The sequence below is a fragment of the Acomys minous genome (assembly GCF_964271855.1).
Source record: "Acomys minous genome assembly, chromosome: 1".
Lineage (NCBI taxonomy): Eukaryota > Metazoa > Chordata > Mammalia > Rodentia > Muridae > Acomys > Acomys minous.
Window position 1 is genome coordinate 103442128 of NC_140483.1, and position 27847 is coordinate 103469974.

A 27847-nucleotide genomic window follows, 5' to 3' on the forward strand; every position below is an offset into this window, starting at 1 on the left:
TCAAACTCTTCATTACTTCAATTTCTAGAGATTCATTATTTGGAAAAACAATACAAAATTAACTGGAACCCAAATGTACTAGAATTAATAGAAAGTGCAGAATTGGAGAGAGGACATTTTAATCTGGCACACTAGCACCCAACTATAAGTAGACAAAAATGCAAAAGTACATGTGCATTTAATTTATGTGGTGGAAGATTTTTTTTTAAGATTACAGTTATAAGAAACTGCTAACAATTACAACTAAGAAATAGTTTAAATGATTTTACAAGTGATTGTGATTACATAGCCTGGTTTCTCGATCTGTTTTCTTGGCTTGATTGCCTGCAGCTTTAAAATATGGACCTAATTTTTGTCTGTTGCTCGCTTTCTTCATTTACTAAACTCTATCAGAGGCAGGCTGTGCTAAGTGTGTTTTTACCTTCTGAATTGCTGTCATAATTATGTTGAAGAACAAGAACACATTACTCTGTAATGTGAAATTTGTGTTAAATTTAGCATAGGGCAATTTTCTGCTTGGCAGACACATAAAAAGCTGGGTTTTACAGATGAATGACTAGCAAAGCCTTAAAAAGCTCGTGCATTTTAAAGATCTACTGATGGCGCATGGAAAACTTTGTAAAATATTTAGATATAGTTCAGTTGATAATATCTTTTTTGTACTCACATTCCATGTTTCTTAATACAAGGTTTTACTTAAAAACAGGTTCATTGTTTCTTAAAGGTGAACTCTGGCTTAAGTCAAAATTGAACTAAACTCAAAGATACTCTTCAGAATGTGCCAGATCCACCCAACTAAGAGATTATTTTGAGGCAATTTTTACATTTTCTGTTAACCTTTTAAGAAATTTTCTGTCAAGTAGTGGCTTTTCTTAGCTTGTCAGAGATGACCCAGGATGGTCTTTTGGGATGGGGTCAAGTTCTGACTGGCCTTTTGCTGACTTAGCTGAGTTACCGACAGTTTTGTCACTTGTGTCATATGCCCGTCATAGTAAACTGTATGTTCTGAAGCCACGCGGTCACACCGTGCCAGTGACTCCATGTTGGGCAGACTGCCAGCTTCTCAGTGCTGTGATCTGTATTTAATACCTCTGCTTTTCTCTTTTCTTTTTCATAGTCTTTAGGTTTTTGTTGTTGTTGTTCTTTTTTTTTTTTTTTTTTTCAAAGCTTTATTTTATATACTTTCAGACATGCCTGTGTTTCTTTTTCTTTTCTTTTTTTAATTAATTTATTCATATTACATCTTGATTGTTAGCCCTTCCCCTGTTTCCTCCCATTCCTCCCTCCCTCCCACTTCCCCCCTTCTCCCCTCCCCTATGTCTGTGATTGAGGGAGACTTCTTCCCCCTATGTATGCTCTAAGATTATTGAGTCTCTTCTTGGTAACTTGCTATCCTTCTTCTGAGTGCCACCAGGCCTCCCCATCCAGGGGACATGGTCAGAAAAAAGGCACCAGAGTTCACGTGAGAATCAGATCTCACTCTCCACTCAACAGTGGAGAATATCGTGTTCGTCGGCTAGGTCTTGGTAGGGGTTCGAAGTTTACTGCCTATTTCTCCTTGGCTGGTGCCTTAGTTTGAGGAGGACCCCAGGACCCAGATCTGCCTGTCATAAAGTTCTTCTTGTAGGTTTCCAGGACCCTGTGGGTCCTGTTATTTCCCCATTCTTCCATGCTACTCTCGCCTAAAGTCTCAATAGGATGTCCTCTCCTCTGACCCACTTTCTTGGTAAGTAAGATTTTTCATGGGACGTATCCCTTGGACTAGTGTTTTGATATAAGTGAGTATATACCGTTTGTCTCTTTTTGCTTCTGGGTGAACTCACTCATTATGATAATTTCTAGGTCAATCCATTTGTCCACAAATTTCGGGAATTCCTCGTTTTTAATAGCTGAGTAATACTCCATAGTGTAAATGTACCATAGTTTCTTAGTCCATTCTTCTACTGAGGGACACTTAGGCTGTTTCCATGTTCTAGCTATTGTGTATAAAGCAGCTATGAACATGGTTGAGCATATGTCCCTGTTGTGTGTTCGAGCTCTTAATGTAAAGATTTACTATTTAGAAATACAGCACATTGCATTTTCCTTTCTATTTTCATTACTAATTTTGATCTGACTTTGATATTTTTACTTATTTAGTGTTTGATATTTCATACATGGTGTATTAATTAATTTAATCAAGTCTCCCCTCATTTTCTTTCAAATTTCTCCCCATCCCCATATCATAGTTTGATTTTTTTCCTATGATAAAAGACTGACTGAAAACAACTGTAAGAAGAAGGGTTTACTTAACTTACAGGTTATAGTCCATCACTGAAGGAAGCCAGAAGCCAGGACAGGAGCTCGAGGTGGGCAGAAACCATGGAGGAATGCGGCTCACTGGCTTGCTTCCCTGTGTCCGCTCACTTAGTTGCCTCATGGCATCCAGAACCTGGGGCTGGGCACAGCTTTAATCAGGCCAAAGCAGAACCAAACTGTAACAGTGTAAAAAGCTCAGTATCCAAAGCTAGGATCTTCTGCGCTCCAGAGGGCTCAGGTGGCTCCACCTTTCCACCTCTGACGTACTCAGCGCGTGTGCCTTGTAGGCTCAGATTAGCTCTAGTGTATACCTGCTGCTCTTCTTGATGCTCCTCCCAAAGTCCTGCCATCTCCAACATGCTGGGGTCTCCACAGCAACGGAGGCTGCCTCTCCACCCATGCCTGCTCCTGGCCTTACACAGTGCCAAGCCTCACCTCTCCATGGCCGTCTCATGCTTTTAAACCTGGTACCATCTGGGGAGACTCTTAAACATTACCAAGCTCTGCTTCCAGCTTGAGATGCACCATTGGTCCTCTGCTGGACCACAGCTGTCCCTAAGGAAATAATTCACAAAGATTTTGCCTCAGTAATGTTGGTCTCTTGTTGATCACAGCTGACATTTTCAGGCCCAGCCTGCCCTAAACAGATTCTTAAATCAAATATCATGTGAGTCTTTGCTTCTGTCTGAAACTTTACAAGCCAGGCCTCCATCATCTGCATTTCTCCCAACACTTTTGTCTTCCATACTCCCATGAAACTATCCAGTAAGTTTTGAGCACGTGATTGCTTTTCCAGCCTAAAGTTTCCAAACATTTTCGTGCCTCCCTCCCCACAACAACGTCATCAGATCCATCATAGCAATAGTTAGGGACCAAACCTGACTTAAAAGGCTTACATGTCCTGATTTCAGCCCATCATTGAGGGAAGTCAGAGCAGGAACTCAAGTGGAAGTGAAGGCAGGACCCATGGAAGAAAGCTCAGGCTCACATTCAGCTACCTGTCCTCTAACTCCTGGAACCCCCTGTCCAGGGATGGGACGCACACATCAATTATTAGCTAGAAGCATGCCCTCAGGTGAATCTTACTGAAGTAATTCCTCAGTGGAGATTCCTTCTTCCCAGAAAGGTTTAAGTTTGTGCTGAGTACTGTGTGCATCCTTTGTTGCTCTGGGTCATTTCTGAACAGATGGGCACAGATTTTAAATAAGGAAAAATTTGAATTCAAGAAACACGGGATGGGGTGAGTTTGCCCCTGCTTTTGACCTCATTAGCACAGTTTCTGCCCCGACTTCCGAGTACCTCATTGCAAGTTATATATTGTTTTAGAATCTTCTTATACATATATTAGCAAATGTAAATATTCAGTCTTCTAGTTCCTCAGTTATATTTTTAAAAAGTTTTCCTTATTCATATAATGTATTATATCCTGAAAATTCTTTCATATACATATGTACACACACATACATATGTACGTACACACACACACACACACACACACACACACACACACACACACGGGGAAAAAAAGAAAGGAAGGAAGGAAGAAGAGACCAAAGCATGAAAGTCCACTGCAGAGAACTACCAAAGTTCAGAAATGACCCAGAGGAACAAAGGATGCACACAGTACTCAGAAAAATTAGCAGAATCATAGGAGTGTGTTCTGTCCTTACCAGTGATAGTACTTAATATACACAAATTCACCCCCTCAAGAGGTGTAACTAGCTGAATGGACAACATAAACAGGAAAAAGCTAGACTTAGGAATAGGCTGCCTGTAAAGAATCCATTTACCAGTACAGGCATAATGGGACAGGAAGAGAATGCAAGGACAGACCAGCACCTGGACATGAGATGTAAGTGGGAGTAGCTCTGTTAAATCTACCTTTTACAAAGACATAAGTTCACAATATCATGATGAAAGATGCAGTCAACAAGAGGACATAACAGTTGTAATGTATATTGAGGCTAAGTGCTGACATGCTCAATTTTAAAGCAAAAATTAGTATATCTAAAAAGAGATCTGTACCCTGTAACAGTGGTTGGTGGCTCCACTTTTATTAATGGCCAAATTATCCAGATGAAAAAGCCAACAGAGAAACACCAGAGTTAAACTATACACTATAGACAAGATGGATGTAACATACATTTCTGTAACGTTTCACCCAGCAGCTGAAGACACATCTTCTTCCAGTGTGTCCATGGAACTTTCTCCAGAAGTAACAATATGTCAGGCTACAAAACAAATCTCAACAAACGAAAACAACAACTAACAAGTATTTGTTCTGACCACAGTGAAATAAAGCTAGAAATCAACAAGATAAATGTTAGCAATTGTCTAAATGCATGAAAATCAGAACAACCAATGTTCAACAAAAACATCAAAAAGAAAAGCTTAAATATCTGTTGAGACAACCAATAGCAAAAACGCAACATATCAAAATCTGTAATAGAAACAAAACCAAAGATTATAGCCAAAAGAAACTAAATACGTAAAGAAAATGCAAATGGCCAATGAAGTTCATTTGTTTTAAACATTGAGAGGTGATAAAAGAACCCTACTACTGAAACCACAGAAATGCAGAGGCTCACTAGAGAAACTATTACGAGCAGTTGTGCACAAGAAAGTAGAAAATCTGCAAGAGAGATAGGTAACTTCTAGATAGAATCTTCAAAACTGAGCCCTGTGAGTTGCAATATCTGATCAGACCAATAATAATAAGTAGAAGATACATCAGTAGCAACAACTTTCCCAAGAAGTCTGGGTAGGCAGTGCAGAGGATTGCTTACCACGCACTTACAAAGCCCAGTGTTCAAGCCCCAGCACTACCAACACCAAAAAGAATAGAACAAAGCAGTGTCTCAAGCAAAGCTCCCAAACAAGGTGAATTCACTGCTGAACGTTACCAAATGCTTAAAGGAAGGCTAACACTAAATTCTTCTCAGACTGTCCCAAAATAGTGACGCAGGGGTGATATCCTTTCAAACTGTTTCCATGAGGCTAGCATTACCTTAGTGACAAACTCAGGAGTACAACCAACAAAAACAATAGACCAATATCCCTGGTCAACATGTATGTAGAAATTATCAACATATGCCTTGATTGAATTCAAGAGCACATGAAAAAGGAGAGAAGTCCAGATTGAGTAGGATTCAGCCAAAGATGGAAGACTGGTTCAATATGTAAAAATCAGTAACTATCTTAATAGTATGTCTGAAAGTTGTGTAATTATCTTATTAAAATCAGAAAATGTAATAAAAATGAACATTATGATAAAAATTAAAAATTAGGAACAGAAGGAATATCTGAACATAGAGCTAACTGGTTCTCCACAGCCTGAATCATACTGAATAGGGAGAAGCTAAAATCCTTTCCACAGCAGGAGGAAAACAATGATTCTATCTTCACTCAGTGACACATTGGAAGTCTTATCCAGAGCAAAACCGTAGTAGACCTTCAGGGCATCTAGAGCAGGCCACATTGTCCTTGTTTGCAGATGCATGGTTTATATAGAGAAGGCCTCATTTTATTTTCTACTTCTCTGTCAGTGGCCGCCTAGGTTGAGTCCGTATCTTGGCTATTGTGAACAGTGCCCTAATTAACCTTTAAGTGCAAAATATCTCTTCAACACACTGATTCCTCCTGAGTACATGTCCTCTAACGGGATTGCTAAAATGAGGCCTTTCTACACACAGTGAAGTGTTACTGCACCCTAAAATGGAGCCACATAGGTTGAACTGGGAAACATTACGCTGTGTGCTGTTAGACAGGCACAGAAAGGCAAACACAGCACACTGTTTAACCTGACTTCATTGATAATTTGACCGTTATTCTCTAGTTTACTAACCTGGCCCTTATTGAATGTTATTGAAAAACATGCCTACACTACTAAGAAAAATGTCTTGGTATTAAGATACTATATTTATTAAGATTTTATATTGAAAATTTCTGCCTTAGCCAGCATTTGCGGGCAGAGGCAGGTGACTCTCTTGAGTTCAAAGCCAGCCTGGTCTCAGAGAATTCCAGGACAGGAAAGGCTACACAGGAAAACTCTGTCTCAAAAAGGGAGGAGAGAGTTAAATTTTTTTTTCCTGGCTTTAAGTATTCAGTAGTGCAGGTTTTGAAATTTGTACGGTCAAATTTATCATCATAAAAGAATTTGTGTAACTTAGAAATAAAAGTCAAGAAAACATTTTTTAATAGATTTGAAAGAAATACTAGGATGGTAGTTTTCAGAGCCTGGGGCAGTTAGAGGGCTGGAGTTGGATGACCTGTGCCTGTGTAGGACTAATCCTGTTGCTCTCTAGCACAGTAAACCAACAGCCTGACAGCTTTAGAGTAGCTGTAGAGAGATTTTCAATGCTTCCAGCGCAATGATACATCTGAGGTGGCATATCAGCTATGCTGATCTCATCTTGTACATTGTATACAGTCGTTGAAATACTGCACTATGTCTCAGTAATGTGTACAGTAATAAAGAGTGTTTCAATTAAAATGAAATTATGTATATATATACTCCTAATTTTGGTAAATGTAATTACTACAAATAGATACCTCCACCAACTGTATCAGATTTCCTGTTTCCCGTAGCCTCCCTGTGCTTATCAAACTTCTGACTTTTTGTGAATTTTATAGCTTGAAATACTATATTTTATGGTGTTTACCTTGATTTAATTTCTGTTGAAAATAAGACCATTACACTTCCCAGCTTGAGTAAAAAATGGTGGGAAAACTCTTTAAAAGTGGAGCATGTTATTGAAAGTAAAGTGCAACCTTTTACTTTAGTCCTAAAACTTACATTTTATAGTCCCTGTTGTTGATGCTCAGTAGTTGAACAAATGAAAGCTATCATCTTCCCTATTGTGCCGATGATCTGTAGATGGTTTATGGTGTGTAGAAATTGGTTCTTCCAAACACATTTTAAATAAAGTCTTAGGAATTTAGATATGATGTAGACCTCTGAATGTCAACTTGATACTGCTAGATTTGGCATAACGGTGGAAAGATTCTTAGTGTCTCATCAGCCTCGTAGAAACAGAGCATTTCTGTGTATCAGAGTGTTCTGATTCTCAGGATGGCGTTCTTTGGAAGGTGGGCTTGTTTTGTTGTTTGTTTTTTGAGTCAAGGTCCTTGGAACTCAGTGTATAGCCCAGGTTGGCCTTAAACTCATGACATTCCTCCTGCCTTAGGCTCCTAAGTAATGGGCTAGAGGTATAAGCCATTATTTATTACTAAATGATGTCTCTCTGAAAAACATTCTTGCAACGTGGAATGCATACAAGGAGTCCCGAGTGTGGAAGGTTGGAGAATGCTCAGCTTCTCGTCATACAAACAGGAAACTGAGGCTTGGATGACTTTTTACTGTGGCCAGAAAAAGCAGTGAAGACTTGAAGTCAAGTCTTCTCAACTCCAAGTCTTTGCGTTTGCTATGAGATGACATATTTATTTCTAGATATACTACATGCTGATAATGGAGCAAAACCAGTTACGTTTTCAAGAAATTCCACTGAAGTTAGGTATTCATGTTTTGAAAGAATGTTTTATATATCATGTACTAGAATCTCTTTTTAAACCACTTAGGATGTTTTATAACGTGGAAAACGTCCAAACTATTGTTTCAGATGGCTCATTTATATTTGGGTGGATCATGTAAAAACACTAACTGGCTGAGGCACTACGTGAAGTGTTTGTTTCACTATTATTACATCAGTGGAACAGATATCTGCATTACTTGATTTCTCTAAGATTTAAAAAATAATCAGTAATAGCTCTTTTTTCAGAAACACTCAACGTGTTTTTCGGAGAATGCTATTCAAGTCTATTTTTTATTCCAAGCTTTCTGGTTTGTGTTAAGATGATTCATGGGCTATTAGAGCTGAAATACATTCAAGTTTCACTAGCCTAGTTCTTTTCACAGAGGAAAAATCAGGAGTAAAGAGAGTGTATGCTGCTCAACTCAAGCTCACAGCATTGGTTGCTGTCGAGGGCATATACTTCTAAAGTAGTGTAGTCTTTTCTTTGGCTTTGTCAACACTTTGTGCTATCCCTGGATTCCAGAATTCTTAACTACATAAACATGTTTAATTATGTGTTTTATTGTGGCAAAATACATGAGAATCTACCGTTTTATTCTTTAATGGGCACTACATTATTGTTTTAAGCACACTGTCATACACCAGACTCTTAGAAGCTTTTCCCTGTGACTGGAACTCCTTCCCACTGGCCAGCACCTTCCCCCTCTCTTCCCAGTTCCTGACAGGCACCTTTCTACTGTGTTTCTATGGATTTATCTTATTTAGGTAGCTCCTGTAGTGCATCATGCAATATTTATGCTTCTATGACAGACTTATTTATTACTTTGATATCCTCATTCATTGCATGTGACAGTTTCCTTCAAAGAATGGCTGAGTGGTGTTTTGTTGTATGTGCATACCAGTTTCTTTATGCTTTCATCCAGCAAGCTGTACGTATGTTTCTGTTTCTTGGCTGTTAGAGTACTGCACATTGAGGCTGGATGAGGCAACCCAGTAGGAGGAAAAGAGGCAGAGACAGCCCCCACCTCCACAAGAACACCAAGCTACTCAGCCATAACATATGCAGAGGACCTAGGTCAGAACCCTACAGGCTCCCTCATCTCCGCGAGCCCCCATGAGTCACAGTCAATTGATTCTGTGGCCCATTTACTCCTGGTGTCCTGACCTTTCTGGTTCCTCTGCTCCTTCCTCCCCCTCCTCTGCAGGTCTCCTAGAGCTCCACCTAATATTGGACTGTGGGGTTCTGTATCTGCTCCCAGCAGATGCTGGGTGAAGTCTCTCTGGTCACTTTGATGAATATTCTGCTAGGCTCCAGTCCTAGAACACTCTATAGGCAAAACAAACGATAGGGTGAAGATTTTGCGGCTGGGTTGGCATCCCTTCACTTGCGGCCTTGTCTGGTTATAGAACATGGCCCGTTCTGGCTCCCTGTCTCCCGTCACTCTGGGACCTTGCTAGGGTTACTCTGATAGATTCCATGGGTTTTCCGTTGTACTAGGTTTCCATCTTGCCTTCGAAATGCCCCGCCCCCAGTTTGAATAATTTCTCCCAGTGTTTTCTCCCCCCTGCCCTTCCCCACCCCTGCACCTGATCCCTCCTGTTCCCACCCCCACCTGCCCCCAGTCCTCCTGCAAATCTGTTCTATTTCCCCTTCCTAGGGAGAGCCTGGGTGTGAGGGTATGTGCCTGGTCTTATTGTAGCTTGTTATACAGTGTTTGTTTGATATGCCTGGGAGGCCTGCTCTTTTCTAAGGGGGAGTGGATGGGGTGGGTGAACCTGGGCGAGAGGGGAGTTGGGGGAGAATTTGGGGGGAGGGGAAGGATGGGAAAGTATAGTCAGGATGTAATATGTGAGAGACGAATAAGAAAAAAGGAAAAAAAAAGAAAGTACTTCAGATGAACATAGCACCATAACTACCTCTCTTCCAGATTTTATTTTCAATATTTTAGGGCAGTTATTCAAGAATAGGTATATTTTTCATTTTTTGAGAAATCTCCACAATGTGTTCCACAGCCACTGTATCTTTTTATTGGCACCAATAGTACACACTTGTTGAAATGACTGCACATGCTTGCCAGCAGTTGATATCTCTGCTATTATTGTTACTCTTGGGTTAGGGTATTTGTTGTTGAATTGTTTTGCTCTGCAATAGCTGTTTCTACGTGCCTGTCTCCTCTCATCGTGGTTTCAAGACAAACTTTGCTAATGATTACAGATAATCATCTCTTCATGCATCTTGCTTGTTTTATGTTCAGAAATGTCTATCCAAGTCTGTTCAGTTTTTAACTAGGGTTTTTTTTTTATAGTAACGTGTAGGAGTTCTCTTTTCTGATATTTTATTTTATGTGTGTGGGTGTTTTACCTACATATATCTGTCTACCTCATGAATGCAGTATCCATGGGGCCTGGAAAAGGGTGTCAGATCCCCTGGAACTAGAGTTGCAAACTGTTGTTAACTGCCACGTGGGTTCTGAGAACGAAAGCCAGGTCCCCTGGAAGAGCAGCCAGTGCCCTTAACCACTAAGCCCGTCCCTGCAGTCCCCATGTAGGAGGTCTTGATACATTACAGAGGTTGGTCATAGATCAGATACTTGGTTTGCAAATATTTTCTCTCATTTTTGCAGCTTCATTTTTATTCTGTTGGTTTCCTTGTATAGAAGAAACAATTCATGGGTTTGGTGAAATCTCTCAAGGGGTGAAGGTGCTTGCTGCCAAACTAGTGACCAGAGTTTAATCCCTAGGATGTACTTTGTAGAAGAGAATATACTTACAAGACCTACACAAGTAGTCCTCTAACCTCCTCTTACACATGCCACAGTGAAAACACACACACACACACACACACACACACACACACACACACACACACACACACACGAGAGAGAGAGAGAGAGAGGGGGGAATATAAACAGAGCATAATACATTAAGAAGTTATTATTCTGTTCTCTCTAAGTACTTTTAGCTTCACATCAATAAATCATTGCCGTGATGCCTCTCATGAAACTTTACCACTGTATTTCTTCTATGAGTTTTTATAGTCGCAGGAGTTATAATTAAGTTTTCAATACATTGGCATTGTTTTTGTGTGTGATTCACGTCCAGTTTCCCAATATCACTTGTTAAGAGCATGTCCTCCTTATTTCTCCATTATTGTCACCCATGTCAAAGACCATGCTCTCCCATAAGGATCACTTTCTGAAGGGTTCTTTATCTGAGCCAGCGGTTCCTTGGTTTTTTCATTGTTTCTTAACCTGTGGTAGGCTCTGTATTTGAAGAACGAACTACCCTCACAATGTCTCTGCACGGGCTTTGCCTAAGGGAGACCATCCACAGTCAAACTGGCTGTGATTTGGCAGCATTCTGAAACTTTGTTTGGTGAGAGAGGCCCACTGTCTTCTCATGAGGAACTGTAACTCTCTTGCTCCTTTTTGTTTCGTTGTGTTTGTTTTTGCACACGTGTGTTGCTCCGTAGATTCTCTGGCTCTATTGCTGCTAGCAACTCTGCCTTTTCCATCCTCTGTAGCTAAACAGACACCCAAAGTATACTTCTCCTCATCAGTACCCAACTGAGTACTCTGCTCTCAGTACCCAACTAATTCCCTGGGGCAGCCCTTCAGAGGTTTAGAACATGCAAAATTCTCTCCTTGAGGACGAGTCAAGTTGCACATCATGCAGAACTGTGTCAGGGAAACTGTTTCCTCCTCTCTTGCACCCAGGATCCAGATCATGCCAGATTTTCATCCACTCTGAGTAAGATTTAAAAACCAACCAACGAACCAAAGCCTAGTTATTTCCTCTGCTCTTTAAATGTTTAGACTGCTGCAAACATGCTTCACAGCTTGTGCCAAGGAATTGTTTAGTGACCCAAAGCACTCTCTCCTGGGACTGCTAACCTGGGGTGGAAGTGTTGCTTCTGCTCGCTTCGCTGTGTCTGCCCTTGTTTGGGGCTTGTGTGGTGTACTGCAAGGACCCTGGGGTTCTTCCTGGAGCTGTAATCTGTATATCATACATACATATACCACGTTTATCAGCTGCTGCTGAGGGCAGGCGTCTTTTTTGCCGTCCTCTTATGTCATCCAAACTTCTTTTTTCATTCAGCTTTTTATTTTGAGGTAATCGTAGACTGAAATGTAGTTATAATAAATATAAAGATATTCTGTGTACGTTCTACCAAGTGCACTTATGATAACGTCTTATAAACTATACAATGAGATATTACAGCTGAGACACTGGTGCAGGAGAGACATAGGACCGTCTGTTACCACTGAGGCCTTTCCTACTAATTACCCTGTTATGGTCAGACCATGCTGTCTCTTCTGCCTGTGTCCATCATGTTGTCATCCCAAGAATGTTTTAAAAATGAGGGTTAAGAGCATAGCTTACTGATAGTATGCTAGCCTAGAATATGTAAGGCGCCAGGTTTAATTCCGAGCACTGCAGAAATCAAAACCAAACAAAAGCCACCAACACAAGTATAAAAACTGTTCAAAGTAAGAACAGAATTGGAAGAGTGAGTTGTAACTAGCTTTAGGGGATAAACTTGAGCATGTAACTTTTCCCCCCCACTCAGTAATTCTCTGGAGATTCCATTTATATTTCTGTGCATGTCAGTATGATTCTGTAGGGCACTAGGGCATTTGGTCATTGAAGAAGAGCAAAAATGGATAGAGAAACTGTAGTACATTTGCACAATAGAATGCTACTCAGCTATTAAAAACTAGGAAATCTTGGAATTTGCAGGCAATTGGGTGGAACTAGAAAAGATCATCCTGAGTGGGATAACCCAGACCCAGAAAGACACACGTGGTATATACTCACTTATAAGAGGATATTAGCCCAACATAGATGTCCTCTGAGAGACGCCACCAAGTAGGGGATTGGGACAGATGTTGGGACTTGCAGCTAGACTCTGGGCAGAGTGCTGAGAGTGGTATGGAAAAGTGGGGGGATGGAAGGACCCAGAGGGTACAGGAACCCTACAAGGAGGCCATTAAGGATGACAGATCTGGACAGGGTGAGGGGTGCACAAACTGTTACACCAACCAAGGACATGCATGCAGAAAACCTAGCCTCCCTATACAGATGTAGCCAGTGGACAGTTCATTCTCCACGGTGGGGGGGGGGGGTAGAGCAGGGACTGCCTCTGACATGAACTCTGGTGCCCCCTATTTGATCACTTCCTCTTGGTGGGGAGGCTTGGTGGCACTCAGAGAAAGGGGATGCAGACTCTCAGGATGTGACCTGATAGGCTGTGGTTATAGGGAGGGGAAGGAGGTCCCCTTCTATCAGAGGTTTAGGGAAGGGAAATGGGACGGGAGAAGATGGAGGATGGGAATGGGAAGATACAAGCAAGGGGATAGCAATCGGGATCTAATCTGAATAAATTATAATAAATTTTAAAAAAAGAACAGCAAGTTACTTTCAGTTTTCAGCTTTTACTCATAAAACTGCTTTGCTAATATCCATGTGCAGTTCTGTGTGTAATATAAGCTTCCGTTTGTGTGTGCTGCATACCTACGAGTACAGTGACCAGATTATGTGGTAGTTGAGTGTTCAGTCTCATAAAAACTGTCAAGTCTGTTTTTAGAGATCGTTTTTCATGTTTACCAGTGTATGAGTGGTCCAGCTCTTCTTCATGCTCCCCAGCATTCAGTATTGCTTTGGTCATTGTGTTCCCATATTATGCAGCCAGTTCAGTAGAGTATCCAGTGGCATCTCATTATGGTTTTAGGCTGGCATACTTCTAATGGCTAGTGATGCTGACATTTTATGATACTGAGATTCTTCCCATGTGTTCGTTTGCCAGCCATATTGGTGAAATGTGTTCTCTGATCATTTTTAAATCCGATTCCTTGCCCTTCACTGCCAAGACACTGGGGTTCCTTATATACTGCTGATACTAACTTTTTGGCTGAGTATATGGTTTTCAAATATTACCTACAGTTTATATTTTCATTCTCTTTCTGTGTAGGTCTTTCCCATAGGGGGGAAATCACCTTAACAAGTTCTACTAGTTTTGGTTCTTGTGGATGTGTTTGTGGTAGCAAACTTCCTAGCCATAGGTCTAAAGAGCCTACATTTAACTTGAGGTCATTTAAGATAATTTTTGCTTAAAATGAGAGGATTAGATAGGAATCCCTTGGCCTGCTTTTACCTGTAGTTGTCCATCTGCATGATTGTCTACCTGTGTGGTTGTCCATCTCTGCGGTTGTCCATCTCTGTGGTTGTCCATCTCTGCAGTTGTCCATCTCTATGGTTGTCCATCTCTGTGGTTGTCCATCTCTGCGGTTGTCCATCTCTATGGTTGTCCATCTCTATGGTTGTCCATCTCTATGGTTGTCCATCTCTGTGGTTGTCCATCTCTGTGGTTGTCCATCTCTATGGTTGTCCATCTCTGCGGGTGTCCATCTCTGCGGGTGTCCATCTCTATGGTTGTCCATCTATGTGGTTGTCCATCTCTGCGGTTGTCCATCTCTGCGGTTGTTTTGTCCATCTCTGCGGTTGTCCATCTCTGTGGTTGTCTACCTGTGTGGTTGTGCAGTCTTTCAGTTGGGTCAGCTGCCCTCCCACTTAACTCTTTACCAATATGTAAGGCATACTGCTGTCTTTGCTCTTCCAAATAAGTGTTAAAAATATCCCTTTATTTTTTTTTTTCTGTCTATATATAAATACTGCTGAGAATTATCTAGACATCTCGTTTAACCTGTGCACTAATTTGGGGCGTAGCAGCATATGGTTTGTTGGCTGTTTCTTCCAGCCAGCATTTGATGCAGTTTTGTGTTTCTTTGCATGTGATGTTGAAAACTGGATACTTTAGGTAATATAAGTTGTCTGGATAGATTGCTTCCTTCCCTGGGCTCATTTTTGTTCCTGTTTGTTTGTCCATTTAATTAATGACTTGGCTGGTTTCTCTCTGTGAAACCTGTTCCTCTTACAGCATGAAGCCTGTGACACTGTTCCTCAGAGGGTGCATTCCTGAGTGTATGCGTGGTCACCTGGATGACAGCTCTTTAGCTGTGACTCTTTCTGTTTTTAGTTAGACTTTCTGTTTCTGCTAGTGTCTAACACAGCTGTTCAGCTCTGTAAGTTGCTGATTGACTAGAGGTATGTGTGTTTAATTTTTCTTGATATGATCCAATTAAATTTGAGACCATTTGTGACAGCTTTTGAGGCCAATCTTTGAAGTTTGTTTTCACCCAAAAGGACGCTTTTCTTTCATCCTTTCTCTCTCTGTCACCGTCTGTCTGTCTGTCTGTCTGTCTCTCTTTCTCTCTCTCTGTGTGTGTGTGTGAGAGAGAGAGAGAGAAAGAGAGAGAGAGAGAGAGAGAGAGTGTGTGTGTGTGTGTGTGTGTGTGTCTGTCTCTCTGTCTCTTTCTGTCGCTCTCTGTTTAATAACTTTTCAACAATACATTTTGGTCTTATTTTTCTCTCTTCCAATTCTTCCCAGATCCTCCCCACCTCCTTATCCAACCCAACTTTATGTTCTTTCTAAAAAATGAAAACAAAACAAAGAAACCCTAAAAAACAAAACAACCCAAAACAAAAATCCCAAGAAGTACTCCCCCCAAAAATAGAAACCAAAATATACAAGCAAAAGGACTAATGAGGAAAAAAAATGCCCAAACAGCAAAATGAGACAAAAAATTTACAAGAATATCATTGAGTTCATTTTATGTTGGTTCTACTCCCGGACATGGGGCCTACTGTGAAGTGTGGTTCATATCCCCAGAGAAAACCAGTGTTGTCTTTGCCCTGTGAGGGTCTTGTGTGTGCTGCCACAGTCCTGGTGAGCTCATCATTGCATTAGTGCTTTGTTCTGGAGGACACTGTTTCCTTGGAGTCCTCCATAATCTCTGGCTCTTAGAAATTCTCCACTTCCTCTTCTGTGTGACTCCCTGAGCCTGGATGGGAGGGTTTTATGATGGTATCCCATTCAGGACTGAGTGCTCCAAAGTGTCTCACTCTCTACATATTGTCCAGTTGTCCCAAGGGGACCCTTCTTAATTCTGTCTTCTTGTGGTTCTTTCTGACAAGCTAAATGATGGTGGCTTAGCCTGCAATAACCCCATAGTTCATTTTGTTTTGAGGAGAGCTTTGGTATTCTCTTCTCTTATGGACTGCCTCTCTCCCTGGGCACAATCATGGAGCCATTGCCCCATGGTAGAAATCTGATGCGGTGGCTCACTTCTCTTGGGATGACAATTCTGCCGTGTGATCAAATTGCCAGGAATAGAAGGTATCTTTTGATACTCCTGGTTTCTATTTCCTGATATGGAAGAAAGTGCTGGTGCTCAGGTATTCTCAGCCTGTTGTGTGTGTGCAGACGAACTTCATGGGTTACAGCTGTGTGAAAGCAATCTTCCACCATCTTGGCTTCATGTCCTGGGAATGTGGCTTCTACAGCTTGGAGTCAGGTTAGGTGAGCACTTCTGGTAGTCTCCTCCTTGTAGAGGGCACCATGTTATGTTTCTCATGGGAGTCTGAGGAGCAAGAGAACTGCATCGTCTAAGCTGTCTGGAGTCAGGAAAGGAGAGCACTTGTGGTTTGAAGGCCAGAAGACAAGACACAGCTAAAGTTGGGAAGGGCTGCAAGTGTGAATCTTCCGCCTCCTCCTGGAATCGACACATCTGTAACTGAGTATTTAGAAATGCCAACCTGAGAGTGATCACACCCAGACTTCCAGAGATCGAATCTCATTGGCCTTGGGAGGTCAAAACCCCAACTTCCTAATCACATGCCAGGGCACATGTTCCAGAGGAACCAACTAGCATGAACTCTTGCTAGCGTCAGCATGCCCGCCAGGAATAACAAGGACACTGTTTTCACCTAGAAAATTTTTAGGGGCTTTAGCAGTTGCTTTCCAGGCGCTGAGAGCAAAGACCGTCCAGATTATTTATTTCAAAGGGAAATGGTTTTTGCTTAGCAGGCTTCCTTCGATAGTTTCCAGACTGTTAAGTGTGTGCGTGTATGGTTGTATGGGAGGAATGGACCCGTGCATCTTCTTACCTCATCATTTGGAAGTAGATCCTTCTACTTTCTTTTAATCAATGCTTATATGATTTATCTATTCCTGCATTCTATTTTATATTGGTTTTTTGAAACAGGGTTTTTCTGTATAGCTCTGGATGTCCTGGAACTCTTTTTGTAAGCCAGGCTGGCCTTGAGCTCAGAGAGATCCTCCTGCCTCTGCTTGGACCCCACCCCCACCCCGAGTGCTGGATTAAAGGTGTGTACCACCATGCTCAGCTTGCATTATGTTTGATATGAGCTTCCTGTGCCTAGTGTATAGTTAATGCAACATATTTTCAAAATTAAAATGCCAATCTCCTTTTAATTGGTATGTTTAAATAATTTTTATTTAGTGTCCTTAGTATACACTAAAGCTTAAGCATACCGTTTTTTTCTGTTACTTTCATGTGGAAGTATTTAGAATTTTAGAATTCTATTTAGAAATTTCTGATTACCCAGAGTGTCTCTTTGATGTCATTTATGTGGTCTTTTCAGTGGCTACATTGAGTTTTGTGTTACATAATAGCATTCCCTTATACTTAGAAGGCACATTCCACAAAAGCTCACTGTAGCTCTAGACCTTCTATATACTGTTTTCCTCATATGACTTGCACCTTTGCCACAGAGAATCCCAGCTAGTCTGTCCTTTGGTTTTATGCCCAGATGTTTCTTTTTGTTTAAATTAAAATATAATTGCATCATTACCCACTTCTCTTTCCTTCTTCCATCATAGCCACTTCCTCTTCAATTGTTTTATATTATATGCATGCATAAACATGTAAATACAAGAAACTGAGTCTGTCCAGTTGGATAGGTCTTTCAGGGATAAGCACTTGGAGCTGAACAACTAACCAAGGCATCGTATTCCCAGGGAGGACTCAGTTCTCCTGCTCTGAACCTTCACTCTTTGCCTGGATCTCTGCTAGGGATGGGCCAAGTGGAATGCACCGTTAGGGTCGGGTGATCTACTGAAGAAAGACCCCAAGGCAGTATGCAAAAACAGAGTGTTTTTATTCTAGTGTTCTAGGATCACCTCTCTCTAGAGGACGACCCCAAAATGAGCACGCAGGCTCAATTTATAGACAGTGGGGGGGATCTGTGATGACAGAGTTGAGTCAGAGTGTACGAGGGTATTTGTTTAGTTATTTGGGACTTTTGAGTCACTGAAGTTTTGGCTCTTACTCAGGAGTTGGCCTTTAATTTGACTGGATGGGGCCATCTGTGTTCTTTACCAAGGCCACGAAGTAATAAAAACGTGGTATCTAGTCATTTTGTTCTATAAGCTGATTAGCTGCTCATGAGCTGTCTGTAATTTGTGGATATTTTTAGGAATTGTTAGAAACTTGGCCTAGTTAGGCAGAGTGAAAGCCTGAAGCCTGTCATGGAGTTGGTCTAGTCAAGCAACTGGGGTCATTGCAGGGTTTGGGGTCCCTGGGGTCGGGTCCCTTCACACCTCTTCCATAGTAGCATGTCTGTTGGCATGTCTGTGTTCCAGTGTGTGTAGATGGCCACATTGTTAAGGTATCACAGGTAAAGCTTCCCTGATCCTAGAATATATAGTCTCACTGCCGAGTTCCTAGTCCCTGGCTCCTTGTTGTACTGCGGCCCCTGAGTCTTAGGTGCAGCACTTGTGCTGTTGGCACATGTTAAAATAGCTTATTCACCTGAAGTAATTGTTTCCAGTGCTTACTGCCTTCGGCTGCTAACCTAGGCCAAGCCCTGGAAGCTTCTAGCCTCCGTACAATATTATCTAGGTCTAGCGTGTTTTCAGTCTCTGAGATTTACTGTGAATAAGCTCACTCTTTTTAGTTCTTTCTGGACTCTGGCTACCTGGATGGCTCAATGCAACTGTTGGGGCTCAGAATAACAGATTCAATCTGGCTTCTCTCAAGTTCTCACCGAATAGCTCTCCTTGGCTCCAAGCTAACTCTGGCAGTGTGTTCTAATCTTCTAGCTCCTTCTTGTTCTCTGGCTCCTTCTGTCTTCACCCGTGTCTTGCTTGTTCCATCGTCAGCCTCTCTCTGTGAAACTCTTCTGGTTAAACAACTCATCGCCACTGTACTGCATCTCAACTCACTAACTCAACAGAACTGACTGGAACTCACAGATCTGCATGCCTCTGTCTCTTGAGTTTGGGATTAAAGGCGTGTATCACCACGCCTAGACCTAAGCTTTTCTCTACTTGTAACCTGCTCTGTCCCAGTCTGGCCTTGAACAGAGATCTCCTTGTCTCTGTCTCCTGGGATTAAAGTCGTGTTGTGTTTTAGCTGGATCACACAGACCTAGAAGGTCTTTGGATGTGATCTCTTGCCAGAGCAGCCGTGTTCTGAATTAAAATTCCTCTACAAACAAATACTTATTGGGCCTGATTGTCCTATGATCGATCTTATTCTCTACACTTTGAACAGTTGGAGTTTTCTGTGATAGTCTCTGTTACAGAGAGGTTATTTGATTAGAGGTGAGTTCCGTACTTACCTGCTGGGAGAAGCAGATGTTTTAGAATGTAGTTAGGAATTAGAGTCTGGTGAAATGGTGGTAGTAGAAGTTCTCTCAGGTCCGTGACCTCTCTAGCCTCAGGTAATTGTCTAGGTTTCCATTCCAGGACAGCAGTAATAACCTATAATATTTTGAGAAAATCTTGGACTTCCCTCACCAACTACTAGAAAAGGGGGTTTCTTTTGCCTGCTACTGAGGTTTCTGTTAGTCTTTGGCTCTCTTAGTGGAGAACACTGTCTGCCAAAGTGACATAACTTTATTATATACTGTATGTATGTATGTATACCTATCTGTATTATATATAATTTTATTAAGCAAATAAAAGATAATGTTCTTATGGTTTTTCAAATATCTTTAGTGTTAAGTTTTTTCTCTTTCCTCCTTCGCTCCTTTCCTACTTCTCCTGTGTGCTGACCTTCCTCCTTCCCAATTAAAGCTCTTTTGTTTTTCTTATTTTCTTCTTCATATCACTTTGGGCCCATTAAGGACATGAAGGCTTCTTGAATGTACGTGATACTGTGCAGTCTAGTAATAGGGGTGGCTAAAGAATAACTAAAAGGTGAGTAGCGTATACACTGTGATGCAGTGACGAAGTGATGGCCATGTCCCTGTGAGCTGGCACAACGTGTGCTCTTTTTCCTCCACTCAGCTATTGAACTTTTCTGTTGTTCTCTTTATTGTAAAATTAAGCTTAAAATTTCCATTTGTTTGTTTTAGTTTGTATCTATGTCTTCTGCCTCTCTTTTGCTCTGTGCCTGCCTCTCTCCCTCCTGCTCCTCTTCCTCCCTCTCTTCCTTCTCTCCCTCTCTCGCTTTCTCTCAGGCTGGCCTTGAACTTGGTGAGTTCCTTCCACCTCTGCCTCCCAAGTGCAGAATTAGAGGCCTGTGCCACTAGCCTGCCTGTCTTTTTTCCTCCTTTGTTCAGACCAGTCTGTTTGCTGAGGTCTGTTTCTTACCCATGCTGCACATTTGACTTTGCTCATTGAAGCATTTTATCATGGCTGTTTTAAAGTTTTTGCTAGATTATTCTATAAACCTCTCTCATATTGTTGGCTTCTTTGGTTTTACTTTCTTAACTCAATTTGGTTTTGTTCCTTTGTTTGTTTGCTTGTTTTTGTTTTGTTTTTTGGTTTTTTGGTTTTTTCCCCAAGACAGGGTTTCTCTGTGTAGCCTTGGCTTGCTTTGTAGATCAGGCTGACCTCAAACTCACACCAATCCACCTGTCTCTGCTTCCCTGAGTGCTGGGATTACAGGTGTGTGCACTGTGCCTGCCTTAATTTGGTATGTTCATAGTTGTTCTTTTGACTTTGTAAAAAATCTAAGTAAATTCTTACTTACTATAAATCTTAACATTGCTACTTATTACTCAGTGTTGTAAGTTACCTTTCAGTTGCTGTGAAGAGACACTATGACCATGGCAACTTACAGAGCTAAGAGTTTATTGGGGTCTACAGTTTCAGAGGGGAAGCCCAGAGCCAACATGATGGGGAGCATGGTAGCAAGCAAGCAGGCATGGCACTGGAGCAATGCCCTCAGAGCTTAGATTTGACCTACAGACATGAGACAGACAGACAGACAGACAGAGAAACAGAGAGACAGAGAGACAGAGACAGAGAGACAGACAGAAAGAAAACTCATTGGGAATGGCATGAGCTCAAACCTCCAACCCCAATAACACTTCTCCTCCAACAAGGCCATACCCTCTAATCCTTTCGAAACAGTTCTACAAAATTGGAATGAAGCCTGCAGGTATTTAGGGGCGGGGAGCGTTCTCATTCACGCCACCACATCCAGGTAACCTTGCATGAGGTTGTCTATCATCAGTTTTTTTCACCTTTAACATAGGAGGATGATCCGCTCTAGCTCATGGTAGTTGTGGGAGTTAAGTAATGCTAGTGAGATGTCAGCAGTGTCTCTGGGCACAGTGGCCACAGTCTGAAAGTCCCACAGTGGGAGTAGCAGAGGCAACATCAGGACAAAAGATTGATGGTGGGAGGATGGATTCAGGACCCCTTAAAATAAAGGGTGAGCATTATGGACTATAATAAGCCCCAGCAGGTAAATGCGGTGTTTAGTTGAAGTCCACAGCAAAACTGAGTGTAGAGAAGGTGCAGACCTGCAGCAGTTACATGGAGAACAGCTTATCCAAAACAGGACGAAAAGGTGAACCCTGTTCAGTGACAGTGACTGGGTACAACGACTGACTCTGTTTTGTCGGGGGTGTGTTCAGTTTATCCCAATGGGAATATAAATACACTTTTCTGTGAAACCTAAATGGCAAGTTAAAGATTCTTAAATGTATATATCTTAATTTGTTATCTGATTATATTTTAGGCCATTATATTATTGAGAAGCAACTTAATTTTATAGCATGAAAAACTGAATTTTGACTGGTCTGCATAGTTCCCAATGTTCGAGTTGAAAATCACTCAGAAACTGACCACCAATTACATAAAATCACATGACTGTGGCTGCCCTTCAAGGTGGACTCTTAAGAATCTTCTTTGCCCATGCAGGAAATTCAGCTTAGACTTGGCTGTGTGGTAGGAGACTCCAGCTCTATCCGAGTGCTGCCGCTGAGATGCTCCGCGAGGACCGACAGCAGCCTTACCTCTCTGTTATATTGCTCTTGATGAGCTGCTGTACAGTAACAGTACGGAAGCCAGGGGCTGCACCTGTTGTCCCAGTGTCCAGAAGGCAGGGACAGGAGGTGTACAAACAGGGTACATAGAGGGATCCTGCCTAAAATCAAGGTTAAGACGTCTTCAATCTGAAGTAATGGCGTTAACTTTCTGATTGCTCCTGTTTTTTTTTTTACTTTATTTATTTTTATTAGCTGTTTGAGAAGCTGTACAATGTGTGCTGATCATGTTCATCCCTCCTTCTGTTCCTCCAAGACCCACTCCCCTGTTCCCTACCGTCCTTGTTTCTTGACTTACTGAGTCTACTATATAATTTACAGTTACAGAATTTAAATTGTTTAAACATGTGGTATAAATAGTGTTCATGTAGATAGTAAAAAAGATAGAAGAATAATAGCATTTCACTTATCAGGTTGGGAAATGTTTTCATAACTTTAATTGAAGTCTAATAAGCTGTATGTGGGATGTACACTTTGATCCCTTTTGACATGTTTATAAGCCTGTGAAGTGAACACTTCTACGGCCCCAAAGTTTCCTCTTACCCTTTTGTAATTTGCCACCCTTGCCCACTCATTCCCAGGCAACTACTGACCTGCTCTCTGTCACTGTTAATAAATGGCAACATTCTTCAAGCATAATATCCAGTGCCAGAATAGGAAACAAGATACTTTCAAATAGTTCTGTGAGAATGTGAAACTAGTACAGTTTTTTTTTTAATGGCACTTGAGTAATGTAAAAAAAAATCTAGAATGAATATCCTTTGAGTTAGAACTATATTTGCACTTAAAAGAGACAATGCAAGGGTTTAAGTATAAGAATGCTCATGATTATGTTTATAGTTGTCAAAATTAGAAACAAATCAATGTGTAGCAGTGTAGAGTTTTGTTTTTGTTTCAATGCGGTACTCAGGGTCAAACCCGGGAAAGACTGCAATACTAGGAACGACTCTACCACTAAGCTGTTTCCCGCGTGCTAATCCTGAAACTGCCTTTAAAACAAACAAACAAACAGTTCATATAACCAAAATGCCATGCTTTTTAAAAAGTACGTAAATAAAAAGGACTAAAAACATTTTTACAGCAACAGTTTTGTCTTTTACTAGCTATGGAGATTTTTCTGTGTTTTCTCCAATGTGTTTTTCTTCATATTTTTTAAAGGAAAATTTCTTTGGAATTAAAAAATACTAACACTTACTAATGTGTAGAACTTGAAAACTAACACAAAGGTATAAAAAGAACACTATAAAATTAGTAGATATATTATTTTTAAATGATTTAGTTGTGTGAAAGCACAAAGCTTCATTGTGCTTTGTGAATCAGGATACAGAACCCCTGCCTTTGCTTTGTAGCTCCCACACTGCGTGTGTCCTGATGGTGAGGAGCTGGTTAGAAGGTGCTAGAGGCTTCTTGCAGCACAAACTCTGCAGGCCCTGCCAGTACATGCTGTCCATCGCCTTAGTTCCTCCTCAGCTGCATCTCCTCACTCCTCTACGTACTGAGAGACATACATTTGTGTGATCTATTTTCATTATTCCCACCCTAACATGCTGTCCATGACATCAAGTCAGACAGTATTATTGGCACTGTGTCCAGATACCAATTAGAATTGATGTTAGGAGCAGTAAGGGTGTGGGGGTTGGAGGAGGAAGGGGACGGGAGAGCCACACACATACAACTGAGCGGTAATAGGAGAAAAGGTGTTGGCTGATCAGATGACCAGAAAGCGTGTCTGGAGCGTAGGTCCTTTGCAGAGAATCTGGCAGACAGGAATGGAGTGATGAGGAGGAGGAAGGGCTCCCTGTCGTGTGAAGGAGCTCACATCCTGTAGTGAAAGCAACGGGAAACAGCGCATGCTGGAAATAAGAGAATGATCTGGTTTTGGGGAAATGGTAGGTTAGGAAGCCCTGCACCCTTCTTATCTCCACAAACATGCGGACTTTGTATTGTACATGGGTATATTCTCTTGACGAAAAGTCTAGAAGCTAGTCAACTGAGGCTCCTGAACCCCAGGCAAGCATGCCAACAGCATTGTGGCACTAATTATACCAAAAGTGGTAGGAAAAAATGAGATGCCTTTGGGCTGTAGTTCTAGCCCATGGCCTTGTCCCTAAAGTCAAGGTAACCCTCCTACCACCTCCCAGATTGACCTCGCCTGAGCCAGAGCTGACAGGTGAAAAGCCCTAGTGTCTGGAGAGATGGCTAGGGGCTTAAAGCATTCAGTGCTCTTACGGGAGACCCGGCCTACACCGAGTGCCTCACAGACGCCTGTAACTCCAGTCATAGCGATCCAAAACCCTCTAACGGCCTCCTTCAACACACGTACATTTAATTTAAAACTAAAAGGAGCTCACAATTCAAGTGCCTGTGGCCACCATCAACCTCAGGATCTGGGAGAGTGAGAGACCCAGGGAGGCCCCAAGGGGAGACACATTGGCAGAGAAGGAGCCTGCAGAGCCCAGAACATCTCTGGGACAGCAGCCAACAAAGTCAGGTGTTATGGGAAGATGCCTGTAAGAAGTGATCTCGTGAAGGTGGAAGGAAAGATGGTGGAGCAGAGCCGCATGTGTGGGGCAGAGTCGTGAAGCTAGCGACAGGGAGACAAGGGTCTGGGAGTGGTAGGAGAGCACACCTGCAGTGGACAAAGGAACATGCTGTTGCTGAGTAGGGCAGCTCCTGGGTTCACCGAGATGTACAGGCCAGTGTCCCCAGCCTGGAGCCGCTGCTGATGCAGCCCTCACTGCTGACCCTGCTTTCGGGGTGGGGTGGGGAAGTGAGCTGAGGAGCTGCCTGTGGGCTGTAAGCATGATGGTCGAACCTGGAGAGCAGTGGCCTGGAGCTCTCAAGGATCCTGCCCACCCCACCCCAATCCCATGCCCTGCCCAGCCACAAGATGACCCCGACTCTGGCCAACAGCAAGATAATCGAGATGAGTCTCAGCAGTAGGCTGGTATTCATGATGCTTCAGAAACCAGAAAGCTTGAACCAGACCAATGGCCTGTTGCCATAAGCATTTGCACGCAAAGCTGTTTCAGCAAAAAAATACACTGCATGTCATGCTGCAGTTTGCAATGCACTTTGATTGATGAATAAATGTGAGATGAAGTGGTGGGGAAGATGGCAGAAAGAGAGGTGGAGCTAGAGTCGTGGTGACAGGTGTGGGAGTGGGGCTGCAGTGGGCGGGGGTGGGGTGGGGGGGAGAACAGGTCATTGCCAACTAGGGCTGGCAGAATGGTGTGCAGCAGCCTAGAGCTTGTGCAGACTCAGCCCCCACATTTGCTGCCCAGCCGCATGAACACCCTGCCTCAGAGCAACAGCAGGAGGTCGGAGGTGAAGAACGGTTCATTTTCTGGATCGGACCTCAAGAGACCTCTGTAGTCCATGCTGCCGCTGGAGGCCACGCTGATGTCCAAAGTCCATGTTACTGCCAGAGGTCGTGTGGATGTCTGTGGTTTGCACTGCCACCTGAGGCCATGTTGAGGTTTGTGGTCTGTGCTGCCACCAAGTACCATATAGAAGTCCATGATCCCTGCTGCCACTGGCTGTTATGGACAAGGAAGCGTCTTTTTGCATTGGTATTGATGGCTGCAGACTCATAAGCGAGAGTGAGAGACAGTACATTGAAGGCTTCTGTGACAAACACCGGTACCCACTGCCCCATCGCCAAAGCCAGGAAACATTCTAGACTGGAAGCCTTTGAAGAGAGCCCTTAAAAATTGTGATAAAGATGCTGAAATATAGCCCTTCATAGTTCATGGCTTCTGACAGAGGGGTGGGGAAGGACTTAGTTATCTTTAAGGGGCTGGCCACTGGGAGTTAGACCTTGCTCCAATGAGTATATATAGGCAATACAAATTGGACTTGCTGTGTTATTTTTATTTTATTGGGCAGGCACAAGAGTGGGAGGAATCAGAAGCGAGTGTTATTGTGTGAAATTCCCAAATAATCAATAAAAATGTTGTGTTGGGAAAAAAAAGAAGTAAAGCAAAACCTGAGTTGTCTATGGGATGGCCATGCGAGGAGCAGAGCACCAGTGGGTATTTAGGATTGTGTTGCTGAGGATGATATTTGGACAGATGCCGCCTTCCTTGTGTATTCTGTGCCTCAGTGGATGCATATTTACTATTGGACTTGAGGGTGAGGGCCTGCACATGCCCATTCTTGTCCCCGTTGAACTTTACCTTGTGTCAGCCTCTGAACAGATGCTGCCGCTACCCCTGCAGGCCTGAGGGAAAGGCTTGACAGGCAGTTTCTCGTTCCCTTTTCAGTACAGCAAAGGGAGCCATCGACTCAATAATGCTATAATGTATTTCTCTATTCATTATTTTAAGTATATTAATAATGTGCCTTTACTTTATTCATAGCTCCAAAAGGAATTCTTCACCTTTCTCCTGATGTTTATCAAGAAATGGAAGCCAGCCGCCACAGAGTGACCTCTGGCACGACTCTAGGTTACTTATCACCCAAAGATATGAACCAACCTTCCAGCTCTTTCTTCAGTATGTCTCCCTCATCGACTAGTTCAGCCACAGTTGCCAGGGAACTCCTTATGAACGGAACATCTCCTACAGCTGAAGCCATAGGTTTAAAAGGAAGTTCTCCTACTCCCCCTTGTTCTCCAGTACAGCCTTCAAAACAACTGGAATATTTAGCAAGGATTCAAGGCTTTCAGGTATGATTTAAAAGAAAAAACAAAGAGAGAAAGTAAAGCTTATTCGCCCCAAACCCTTTATCTCTTTCCATCAGAAGGCTCATTTTTGCCTGCTACTATGACCTCCATCCCACTTACATTGTAAACTGTCTATGAACACAAAAGACAGAAAAAAGAGAGCCATGGCACATGCCTTGTTTTCTCTCACTGTGTCCAGTAACTCTGTTGCTACCTGGCTCTCTTCCATAGTCATAATAACATTTATTTTCATTCTCATTCTCCCTCCCCCCCCTTTCTCCCCCTCCCTCCCCCCCCCCCTTCTACTTCCCTCATCTTCTCACTTTGTTCTCCACAAACAAGATTCTGCCAGGAGACATTTGGTATTAATGTTTACATCACTTCCCTCTCTTTACCGTTACGGTTGAGTCTATCTGCTGCTGATCTGATTTCATAGCAGTCTTGAATTTGCTGTCCTGCAGTTAGTAATAATGCAGGTATATTTATAAGGTTCGGCTTCCTTGAAGTCTGTTACCTTAGGAGGCATTAGCCATGGCACTGAGCAGCACTGGAATGCTTTCTGGCTCTTGGAGGGATAACAATGGGTATCTGTTGTTCTGGACTCTGTGCTGAGCCGGAGGTGGAGAAGCATCTGCCTCCAGGGATCCAGCTGCTGTCTCGTGCTCTCTCAAAGCAAGCGCACGGCTGAGCTGTGTGTGGATTTGGGGATGACGCTTCTCCCCTATTTACTCTTTGTCCCCTTCGGAGGAAAAGTACCCTACAAAACCAACACTCCTTTATATACATGAGAGCTTTTAACAGAACTGTTAACTGTGGAAGGGAAGTTCATGTGTGCTGCCGCTCAGTTGCCTTGAAAGCTGTGTACTGAAATGTAACTGCCAATCGACCGGATGAAACTGCAGCCTGCGTGTGCGTAGGGTGATACGGCTTCCCACATTTCATTGTTTCACCCCTCCATCTTAGTCTCCCTTTTCAAGACCAAACTGTAATCCCTTGTAGAAATGTAGAATGCACTGAGTCCAATGACCATGTATTATAAATGGCTCAGGCGTCAGTTATGCGGTGAGAAAGAAGATCATGTGTTGCGAGGATTTGCATGTTTGGTTTGCTGTCTTACTTTACAGATCTCTTCTGAGTCTTTCAGTTCTATTGCCAGGTAGTTGCTAGTGTTTTCCATCAGACTCTTAATATGAAGTTGAAGAAGCTG

General features: G+C 42.4%; 1 protein-coding gene across 6 annotated transcripts in view; it reads left to right on the top strand.

Moving 5' to 3' along the window:
* The window catches only part of STAU2 (staufen double-stranded RNA binding protein 2), a 246499-nt gene that overhangs the window by 114859 nt on the left and 103793 nt on the right, over window positions 1-27847 (top strand). For all 6 annotated transcript variants that reach the window (XR_014780205.1, XM_084786805.1, XM_084786804.1 and 3 more), the window contains one exon: window positions 26336-26643. Coding sequence is in view for 5 of the 6 variants with exons in the window: in XM_084786805.1 (XP_084642931.1) it covers window positions 26336-26643 (308 nt within the window). In the remaining variant the exon portion in view is untranslated. The remainder of the gene's footprint in view (window positions 1-26335; window positions 26644-27847) is intronic.